At 34.3% G+C, this 12,231-nt stretch overlaps 1 protein-coding gene across 1 annotated transcript; it reads left to right on the plus strand.

Annotated features, from left to right (window-relative positions):
* The first annotated feature begins 4,865 nt into the window (after positions 1-4,865).
* On the plus strand, positions 4,866-11,958 carry LOC119637010 (nose resistant to fluoxetine protein 6-like). Its single transcript, XM_038032783.1, has 11 exons — positions 4,866-5,132; positions 5,199-5,364; positions 5,452-5,598; positions 5,680-6,055; positions 7,094-7,259; positions 9,206-9,285; positions 10,905-11,018; positions 11,102-11,433; positions 11,499-11,641; positions 11,726-11,834; positions 11,906-11,958. Exons 1-11 carry the CDS (start codon positions 4,866-4,868, stop codon positions 11,956-11,958), a joined length of 1,953 nt encoding a protein of 650 aa, XP_037888711.1.
* The last annotated feature ends 273 nt before the right edge of the window (positions 11,959-12,231 follow it).

Consider the following 12,231-nt stretch of genomic DNA (forward strand, 5'->3'; position numbering starts at 1 on the left):
AATTCGTTACCAATACTACTAAAAAAACCGGTAGTAATCATCCGAAGTAGATTAATATTGTCGGATGTTAATTATAATTTTACAATTAATTTATAATTAATGCGATAAAGCAAGTGTTAATAAGAAATTCCACGTATTTGATTGATTTAAATACCGCAACACTAAAGTCCTGACATGAATTATTTAAACAATAATAAACTAATATTGCTTACTCCACATTTACCATTAAATCGAAATTTTATCTTTACTACCTTTGATTTTTCGATCCCTCATCTGAGTAAGAATTCTAATATCTCTCTACGTTTTAATTCAACTTCCTTTTATTAATTATTTTATGACGCTAACTAAAATACATAGTTTAAAAAATAAAGGAAGGTGTGTAATCGCCCATAAGAATTAAAATGTAAATGCTTGTACTGAACTTAAATGAGCTATCGAAATTGGTCATCGGACGAAACGGTCGCTTTTCTTTCGAAATATTCCTAGTTCGGTACCTACAGCGTGCAATCCCAGCAGTTGATGACGGATTTTATGTCGGACGGTGAGTTATTACCTAGTCGACTGTTTCGATCCAGAAGAGAAGAGGGTGTGAAGTCTTCTTCTCCACTACTCCTTTATCCGAAATCGAGTTGGTGTTGCCAATTCGAAGTGTGCCAGTGAAATTATTTCGAATTTGATATTTCCATTCCATTTTGTTCTTACTTATAGCATACAGCATCCGTATGACACTCACAAGGGAATAATAAAGTGCTTGATATAAAAGAAAATTAGTGGAAAGTAAAATATGCTTATCCTTCTTTAAATACTTATAATTACGTGTAGGAATAACTTATAGAAACTTGTAGGACCAAAACAAGTTCTCCGACTTTGATCATTACATCATTTTAAATAATAATAAGAATAAAAATAAGTAAACACTTTACCTCTATCTATAATTATTAGACATCTTGTAATTTCTTGAGTAAAATGAGGGTTCCCACGTCCATTGGCTTACGCAACCAGTAGATAACCGTTTAAGCATAGGGAATTAAGTCAAAAAACACAAGCGTCATTTTAACATTTTTTCGTCTGGGATTTCTGTTGGAAATTTTTTTTTAAGTTCCATTATGCAAATTTTGTAGTTTAATCCGCACATATTTTATACTTAATTGCACTCTACAACAATGCATCGTTCAATTTGTTCAATTGCCATCGATAGGCGCCTACAGTAATAATTCTAGTCGATTTTACCAGCTCGTAATACACTACACCTTGGAAGTCTCACCGTACGCCCAGCAAAACTTTATGGCGATAAATATTCCGCTTCGGAGTTGATGGGTATGGCATACCCACTTTTCATAGACGTTCACCATACGCTACAGACAACTTTTTTCTTTTTGCCTGGCAAGCAATGAAGCCGCGATGTTCGAAATGGCATTTTCAGTCGTTTCGTATGGTAACCATTTTCCCGCCCTTTTGGATCTTACCCATCGCACGTAAACGTCTAAAAACAGCAATTCATCGGCTACTAAGCTATTTGAAATTTCTTAAAAGTTTGTGTTGAGTTTTCGTCCAATAAGTTTTGCAATTCATTGTCTTCGATCTTTTTTGGTCCTCCAGGCCGTTCTTTGTCATTAACATCAACATCATTATTCTTAATCCGTTGAAACCAAAATCGACAATTGGAGTAACGTCACCATAAGCCTCTAAAAGTGTTTGATAGGCTTCGGCAGCAGATTTCTTCAAATCAAACAACAAAAGTAATGATTGTCGAAAGGATATTTTTAAGCGTTCCAGGATTAACGTCTGCATATACTGAATAACTCAACAATACTAAATGGAAAGTCGCTATTTTATGTAGAAAGGTAGAGAAAGGTCAAAATCATCGAATTTAACCGTTGTGTACATTGATACATTGCATAATTTATTATTTTCACCAATAGTTACCGCTGATCAAACTACATGCAACTTAGTGTTTCTGGGTTGAACTCGTAAGCAACGAAATTTGCCATAATGACGTGTTTTGGACGCAATGATCAACTATTTTGAAGTGGATTGGATACAATGCCTTATTTTAAGAAAGGCGTCAGATGGAAAAATTTGTAACTTTCAAAATTTTTTAATAAAAGTCGCCAACTAATAGTATTGAACTCAGAAGTCGTGATCGGCTAAGGTAGATTTTTAAATTCTCTTTTTGGTACGTTTTTATAGCCCATTAAGGCATAAATATATATATATATATACATAGTTCAAGTGGAAATTAGTCCATAAAAAAAAGTAGTTTAACATAAAAATTAATTGTACCACATAGGTAAAATAAGTCAATTTCCATAATTCATATTAGAGCTGACATGAAAGATAAGTTTATCATGGCAAGAACGTTTTTAACCTTTTCCTTACAATGGCTCTTATGGAAAATAGGACTTTACGAGGAAACAAACCTTTCCGATTGTATTGTCCTTACTTGTCGTCTAAGCAGATTTTCAAAAAGTTGAAGCAAACAAGCATATTAACAAGGTTTTTAAGAATTTCGTACAGATTCAAACTTATGTCTTTGATAAAAGGCGGATATAAGCAAATAAGTTTTTTTATTTTTTTGGCTTTATTGGGTTTATCCTTCCTTTCTTTTGATTGATTAATTAAAACGCAATCTTTTCATTCTTTATTTTATTTAACAAATTTTATTTGTAGGAACTTTGGTGTTACAGCTGACGTTTGATAAAAAACTAACTTTTCTTAAGAGACTATCTTAGAGGAAACCTCGGGTTATTCAATTATCGACAGCCAGCGCCTATGTTTATAGTAGGGTGCAATAGAATATCGGTGAGAAGTGTTTACAATGAGTTCATATGACACTCATTGTTTATGAAACTTTATTTTTGTTTAATTAACTTATAAGGGTAATTCGTGAATTTGCGCTTTTTATTAGGATGGTCCTTGCTACTTGCATAAGTAATTCACAACAATATCCATCCGACGAGAGATTTCGCATATGACAAATAAATCATATAATTAGTGTGCGAAGATATGGCAACCCGGACGTTTTCCTTTTTAAGGTCGCAGGGTGATGTTTAGAAAGAATCGTGGAAAGAGGTAGAGAGAAAGCTTAGCGTAGTGGCCCCATCGGCAACATAACTGCAATGTCTTTACCGACTCAGCACTCCCTATAGCTATGGCCAAGTACACTTCACGCGAATCGTCCCTACTCTGGCACTCAGCTGATTCGTTATATTCGCCCAACGAATTGGTTCAGTAGGTTCCGTATCGTTCGTAAAGTCTTTTTGCTGCTGTTTGCGACAAGCATGGGTTTCAAAGGCATTTTTTATCAGGCTGAAGCATTCATTTTTCACTTCTTCTACGGCCGTAAGGCCATAAAAGATGTTCTGTGCCGTACGCCTGCATCAAGGCTTTTGACACCACAATTTGCCCCATAGCTTTATTAGTGAAAATATCAACGTATGGGATGGGAATTAGAAACTTGTCAAAGGTTTTCGAAAACATAGTGATCGGAAAACTCAGACATTCCTTCATCACGCCATGGGATTAAAATAAATAATTCCGGGCACATTAGCTTAATCGCAATGCCTACGTTTTTTTTGTTTCTTGTTGTGGAGAGAGTTAGACTTATCTTTTTTTTTCCTTTGTTTTGACTAGCCATCTACGTGCAAGCGCGATAGCGGTCAAGAAAGGTTATAGGTAGAGAGGCCCGGAAGGAGGGAGTAGTGCCTGTCTATGTTTGACTCCAATGCGGAAATATCAGATACGGTAGGAAAGACCACTACTAGTGGATTATTCCAGAGGCGGGTAGACCGACAAGCCGCGGTAGTCGGTCGTGCGACATGCAGGCATATCCAGGAGGAGTGGTCGGGAAAGCTGAGATAGCCTTGAGGCCCTGGTAAACGACTAAGTTTTTAGACATAGCTCTTTTATCTCTGCAAAACACTTGCCCAGCATGTACCGACGCGTAAGCATCAAATCGCCTACATTATGCCAGTGCTCGAGGGTATCGGGAGTTTTGGACACGTTTTTTTGAGACTATCACATGCACATACACATACACGATATTCTGCACATATGTGGCCTCCAATAACCATCACTTTATATTCTCATGCCTAGTACATCAAGAGATGGCGGTTCTTCTACATTTACAGCACCACCAGGAAAGGGGTTCTGCATCACTTCGTCTATGCGTTAAAAGGCAACACTCTTTTTGATGGCATTAAAATTTAACCCACTAGTTTGATCCTCTCCTGATATTTGTTACGAGACCTCGATTTAACGTATCACTCATTAAACAGCGTTTGCTGCTAGGCCTCTTAGAGTACTGTTGTCTGCAAATGGAAAAATATGGTTTTCTGTTAGACATAAAAGATCGTTGATGAACAACAGGTAGAGAGAAAGACAAAAATTGTTGAAAGTGAATCCGTCGATTACAATTCTTATCGACCGATTACGTAAGAAGCTCGACATAAACCGAGCGAAATTCTCATCGACATCTGCCATAACCTTCCTTAAAGTGATTTAATAAGTTAACAATTATAACGATTTGCGGACTTGTTTTATATAAAATTGTGCATTTACGTCTCAATTATTAACGATTAAGCAGCAAGAGTGCTTTAATTTTTATTTAAATAAAATGAAATGTTAGAAGGAATCGCAAATCAGTCCAGCAAAATATTTCGAAAACAACTTAACCAGCAAAACATATAATATTTGAAAGTGAAGGAAAATGTTTAACGAAATCTCTCTATTGAATCTAATAATAATTACACAAATTTTGCTAACTTATGGTGAAAAATTAAACAGTGAGTTTTTTTTTGCTAAAAATGATTTTCTTCCATAAATGCAAATATGTTTTAAACATTGCAGTGAGTGCTTTTTATCAAATGCCACCAATATATCAATTCGATGATTATGACAAATGCTTGTCAATCAATCCGTCCGCTTATTGTGTAGTTTATGCAGAGATTGAACCAAATCATTCTTCGCAGCTATGGAATCAAATCGATATTTATTCAAAGGATATTAACCGTCATTTCCGTCACGATCGTTTACATTTTGGCGTTTGTGTAGAACGTTGTAAAAGTTTATTGGAATCATTAACGGTCTTTGAGCGACAGCAACTTTATGATAGAAGAATTGGGAAAAATGAGGTAAGTTTCGATCAATCGATCAGTCCATTAAAAAACTTCGAGCTTAGATCAAATCTCCATCAGTAGATAACAGAATTCCAAGCTGCACTTTTTAAGGACGAGACTCCAAGATATTCAGCCTTTCAAGAAATGTTGGGAAAATGTTTGAATTATGATTTTACAATCAAATACAATCTAACGTTAAAAACGAATATTGATTACTGTGATAGCAATGAATTGCCTCAAAAAACAGGTTAAGTCTCATTTAAATTTTTGCAAAAAAAAAAAAAAATCCAATATTTTACTTAACACAATTATTTTTTTGGCTCTTTTTCAACAGATACTTTTGATATAGTGGTTTATAGTATCTTAGCCAGTTTTGCTTTTGTCAATGTATTGTCCTCATTATATGATTATTATTTGCGATGTCAACAGCCTCATTATAAACAAACTTATGGATTCTATGAAACAGAACATAGCAATTCAGGTAATAAATAATTAGTGTTCATTTAAACTGTTTAGAGAAACAACAGCAAATGTTACAATAATAAATAAAATGAACTTTCAGTTCATCGTTTGTTAACGTCATTCTCCATTTACCGCAACTATTATCGTCTAATGGCTCCAATAACCATTTCAAGCAACAAACGTTTACGATTTTTAAACGGTTATCGTGCTTTGTTTGTTATCCTGAATCTTTTCGGTCACTGTGTTATGTTCTACACTGGTGTTCATATTGAGAATACACAATTTTTCGAAGATTACTTTCATAATCCTGTGGTGGCCATTTTCCAAAATGGTCCAGTCATTACTCAAGTATTCTTTCTTTTATGCGGTTTCGTATTGAAAATGAAATTTAATGAGTTTCGTCCAATAACTCCTGAAGTCACTTACAAAAGATGTTTTGGAATTTTCGTCAAAATTTTAACTCTTCGCTATTTACGGTAAGTAGGATTTCTCCATTTTTACTATTTTTGTTTTCTTAATAAATGTTTGCACAACATGTCCTACATGTTTGCAAGTCTCGCACGTACGCGGAACTTCTGCTACATGACGCTCTGCAGGTTATTTACCATATCACCAATTTTTATACTTAACACCACTTCTGGTACGTGGACATATTAAGGTTGTGAGTTTGCATGCAACATCCAGAAGGATTTGAAATAGACTCGCCTTTCATCTTACCGATCGATTCAGAGTCATTTTCTAAATCGATCTAAACTTGCCTGTTTGGCTGTCTGTCTGATAACTGTCCATGTATTCTTGGGTACAATGACACGCAACTGGTGCAAATCGGACCATCGATTTTTTCGATCATTCACCATATGACACCTTTTTTTGAAAAGTCATTATAAGAAAAAATATTATCCTTGTAATACAGGGTATATTAAGTTCGTGCGAACGTATGTAACACACACAAGCGCTTAACGTAAAACCCTGTTTTATTATGCCGATCTATTTAGAATCGTCTTCTAGATTGATCTAAGCCTGTCTGTCCGTCGATCCGTAAGTCGTTATTCCAACTGCAGGTCGAAATTTTTAAAATATTTTGATGAAATTTGGTATACTAACTTACTAAATGTTTTGATCCAGAAACGAATGCTAATGAATGTGGTTCGGATCGGTCCACTTTTTCGACCACTCCACGTCAATAAAAAAAATTGCAATTTCCAAAATTTCTCAGCAAGAGTGGCTAAGTAATAGCAATTCGACATTCTACGTCGGTAAGAAAAGTTTGGACCGGCTGGGGCAATTTTTTGCTTTCTATACAAATTCAGTTTCCAATTTCAGAAATTTCCACTAGACATGAAGAAAGAAAGAATTCGCACCAACAATATTACCAAAGAGCTAACTTTGAGAATTTTGTTGTCATTAATAATGGAATTTATTTGTGTTAGGCGAAACTATTTTTCGAAAATTATATTTGATCAGGCATATGAAACCCTTTCATTTATTTCTTTTTCTTTTGCCTTTTTCTGTAGACTGATTCCATCGTTGGTAATTGTTATGCTATTTAATGCTTCTGTATTACAATACCTGGGCGATGGACCATTTTGGAGACACATGATTGAACCGGAACGCGTTTTTTGTCGGGAAAGATGGTGGCACAATGTATTAATGATAAATAATTATTTCACTCATAAACCTGTAAGTTTCTGTTACTTTATCTTTTCTTAAGAACAATATAAAAGCGGAAAAAATAAAATAGTGCACTAATATCAGTATCTTACGTATACATATGCATTTGCTTTATGCTGATTTGAAAAGCATTACAAGCAGGCAAGAATGCGAGTTGAGTGAGTTTCTTGTGTTTGCACAAGACAGGAAGTCTTCTCAAATTCATCTGTAAATCTGCTATCTGTTTGTGCTCTCCCTTTTTTTTAATTACGTTACTTACTATCTAACCTTTTAAAGTAAAGCAGAGTAAAAGCATTACAATCCAAATTAAATACCCTACACTACTTTACTTGTTCATACTATGACTTGTCCGAATAAAGTATTGTATGCGAAGTTGTCCGGTCCGAAATATATTGAACAACGTTCGTCTTTGGGCTAAAACAGGTCGCTGCACGCAATTTCATCAATATATATCAAAAATTACGACCCGTCGCTTGAGCACAGATTTACATGGTTTAGATCGATCGGTATAATAAAAGGCATCATCTTCAAATCACTTGCAGAATTATCTTCTAAGTCGACCGGTATAATAAAAAGATTCTGTCTTAAGCGCCTCTGCGTGACAAATAAACAAAAAGTGAGTCTACCTCCAAACCTCCTACGTATTGTTTGCGCCCGTTTTAAATACCCTTGTACTCCAAGTGCCCTACACCAGCACTGTAATAAACATTGCTTTCTTATTACTCTCACAGTAGCTTTCTAGAACGACTTGCATATAACTGACCTTCTTTTGTGTCTGATCCATCTCCTACCAAACGATGTTAACTTTCGGTTACCGATAGTCTGTGTTATTTATACCTACATTTTGGTTTACCGATACTTTGCTTCTTTTGTTTTTCTGAGAAAAACATCACCATTTTATATTTAAATAAAAATTTTCGAAAATCTTCTTTGTATCTGAATCTGATTTGCGTAGCAAGTTTAATTCGATTAAAAATATCGCACAACCCGTTATAGGTACGACAAAACGACTGACCTTTGACTTAACTTTATTTAAATAAATCTGTCCGTTATTATTATTAAGTCTTTTTTTTTTCTTAAACGTAAAAGTGAATGCGTCGCTTATAAAGTAAAGCGATCTATAATAAAAAAATGGAGATAAAAATAAAATTTAAAGTTTTAATACGTTTACGCTGCAAAGTAAACAAACGAGGCATTGTAACGTGACACGGGCCACCATTAAATATTCTACATCACTCTATAGTCGCACACCGACTTTTCCAAATAAGGCGTTGTACGGGAAGTGATCGAAAATGTGGTCCGTTTAGACTAATTTCCAATTGGGTCCCTAAGTGGGTTCAAAATTGTCGATGTACCAAATTTCATCAAAATATCTGAAAAATTAGGAACCGTAGATTAAACGCAGACGAATTGATAGACGGACGGACGAACTGAGATCACTTTAAAAACTAATTCTGAATCGATTGATGTAATAAGTGGTGGGTTTATCTTTAGCCCTTATGAGCGTTACATACATTTGCACAGCCTTAATATACACTCGCAATACATGTGATGCAAGATATAAAAAGTTTCTGTGCCACCTAGCTGTGACTTTTCAACACAAAACAAATTAATGTAGTTATGTTTATATCTGGTTTGGAGATGTTTTGAAACTAGTATATATCAGATATCTACATAACCGAATGATATAAATATGCCCTACACTTAAAAACCACATCTTACAAAAAGTGTTGTGGATGGTGTTTTAATCAGTACATATAACCTTCATTGGTGGTACATACGATACATAATTATAATTCAAATTTTTGGTGACGTGCGTTACATCGCATTTGTCCAAGACGCTACGCCTTATATGTATATATATATATATATATATATATATATATATATATAAGATATATAAGTAGATGTCTTAGGTGTATTAAAAGTAATCATGATGTTGTATTTCATTTTAGTGTTCTCTTCACACTTGGTTTTTGGCAGCTGATATGCAGTTAACGGTACTATTTTTATTGGTTTTAATATTAATATCAAAGTAAGTTCATAGTTAAAAAGCCTTGAGGCGACTGCTCTACACCGTATAACATAGAAAATTTGTATAAATCACAGGCATAAAAAAAACACACACACTGTTGTTCGCATAGGTGATAAATTACGACAAAATCGACATTTTCTTCACTCTGTTAACTCAATTATAGTCAAAAAAGAACTTGCCCCGTGGATCGTATCAAAACAATATTTCCGTATTCATACATTAAGTGTAAATGTTACGGAAAGAATAGAAAGCCAACGGACAGACGCAAATAACTAAGCCAAAGACAAGAATTTTTCCCCTTAATCAATGCTTATATACATGACAGTATTTTAGAGGTAAGCAATAATTCTTACGAAAGCATACTTTGATGGTGGATTTACGCAAAGTAAACGAATGAAGAGTACCAACGCATTGAATGTTGTTATCTCTATGCCACCTTAATGCACAGGGATATGCCTTTGACTCCGTAACGTTTCTTCCTGGTATATGAACGTTCTTACACAATTTTTGCACTTTATCACATTAGTGATGATCAAGACAAATGACCTTTTTCTTATACCCGCCACGGAAGAACGGAGTTACAATCATTTCTTCAAAACTTTTATAACATCTACATAAAAGCTTCAGAGACCCCATAAGGATGTATATGTTCCCGATCAAAAGTTGATTCAAAGCATGTCCGTTCATCTGTCCGCCTGTCTGCCGGTGTAATATCTGCGGTAAGCATAAAGCTATCGGCTTTAACTTTGGCAGAAACATTGGTAGCCTCGAAAACGGTCAAAGGACGTTCTCACACTACAACACCTCTGTCAGTCAAAACTGAAAGCCAAAACATTCGTTTTTCATTAATTATTCATATTCTTAAATAAATTATTATTATTATTATTATTATGATAATTTAGCCAGAGAATAAATTCTAAGACTAAAGTCTTAAAGCACAAGCATCCAAGGCTTTCAGCTTTATTAAAAATTCTACCGCTCTTGAGATTTGAACCCACGACCATTGAGTTGCTAGTCGAGACTTTTGCCTACTCGGCTGTTCAGGCGGATTAAATAAATTAATATGTCCGTGTCGTTTTCTATCTGCACAATAATGAAAAAAAAAAAACGCTCACGGTGAGTCACAGCCCACTCTTCAATAGAACATATTGAAATTTCATTTTTTTCGAAAAAAGATGGACGATATAAAAGAATCGGGCCAATTTTCTTACGTGTTTATTCACAATCATTTTCTAAAACGATTTGAGTCTGTCCATCTGTCCATGTAAGTTTGCAAGTTTTTTTTTATCGTATTGCGTTATTGTAAGTATTATATAAAGTCGTAGGTCTGTAATTATCATATACATAACATAGGTACATGTGCAATTCGATTAAGAGGCTATTAGTGTTCAAAATATTGACGAAATCACTTTGACGTATTTTAATCCAAATTACAAGCCTGTTTAAACAGACATTTTCAAGCCCATATAAAAGAGCCATAAAGCGAACAACAATATAAAGACGTGTAAAGTATTTAATGGGCGGTCTCGCTCATTTATAAAGCGCACTCATCTACATTCTCATTTTGATGTTTATTTAAGAACAACTTGATTGATTAAATCCTCGCTTGTTGTTTACAGATTCCCAAAACTGAAGATATTATCCCTTATAATGCTAACAATTATATCTGTAGCTATAACGGCTGCCGTAACCTATATCCTAAAATTGGAAACTTTTATTTATTTCAAACCTGAGTAAGTAGGAATACTCTCGATTCTTTTTTATCTTTTTGTTACGTAAGAGTCTTTTAACTAATAATTTTATATATATTATTTAGATCGTTTCGGTTTTTATTTTTCCTTAATATTGAAGAATTTTATCAAAGCTATGTGCCTTTCTATACTAATATGGGCGGTTATATTATTGGTTTCATATTAGCCGATATATATGCAAATTGTAAAGACAGCGACAGCTTAAACAAATGGATTCAATTAGGTTTTTGGCTCGCATTCCCGGCGGGATTTGGCTTTCTATTTAGTAGATTATTTTTTATAGACAGCGACATTGAAAGACCATCGTTATGGCTCGCTTTATATGCTGGCTTATATCGTAAAGTTTTCATTGCGATCGCCATGTGGGCTATATGGGCCATGTTCTATAAAGCGGGATGTAAGTTATTTGAATATCATCGATTGTATGTATGAAAATAATATTAAGAAAAAAAAAAATTTCAGTCATTTTGTATCACTTCGCAAACACGCCCTTCGTACGCACATTGGGTAGAATGTCATTTCAAATATATTTATGGCATTTTTCCGTTATTCGAGTTGTAATTGGTTCTCATCGTCAGCCAGTGTTCCTTAGTGAGTCATTTATGGTAAGATAATAAAATCTATTCTAATTATTTTTTTAAATTTCTTTAATTTTAATCTTTTTTTTTTGCTCTCTTCGTGGTCTGAAGTTCTTTCAAATAATTGTTGTTTTCGTAATAACGAGTCTGACGGCATTTGCGATGACCATAATACTCGAATTTCCGATGGCAAACGTAATTAAATGTATTTCCGGAAATGGTAATAATTTCAATTATAATCGATTGTCAAGATAAATATACCACTTGTGCCCTAACTTTTTTCTTTTACAGGAAACTTGCAGCCCACCAAAGGGAAAGAGACTGAAAATAATTATCAGCCATGATAAAGTAAAATTTAAAAAAATGTAAAATAGGGGCAGAATATACATAATAAAAGTTAATTTAATAAACTTAGTCTTAGTCTACTTTAGCGTATTTTAAATCTCTTTCAGAACATTTATAGAAAGATTAGGTATCTCTTTCAAGCCTAATCTGTCCATCTTTAACCAAAGTACAAGGTATATTAAGTTTGTGTGAATGGTTGTAACACACAGAATGAATTTAGATTAATCCACCAACTTGTCAGTCCGTCTGCCCGTCTGCCCGTCTGATGCGTC

The sequence above is a fragment of the Glossina fuscipes genome, unplaced genomic scaffold, assembly GCF_014805625.2.
Source record: "Glossina fuscipes isolate IAEA_lab_2018 unplaced genomic scaffold, Yale_Gfus_2 42, whole genome shotgun sequence".
NCBI classification, from domain to species: domain Eukaryota; kingdom Metazoa; phylum Arthropoda; class Insecta; order Diptera; family Glossinidae; genus Glossina; species Glossina fuscipes.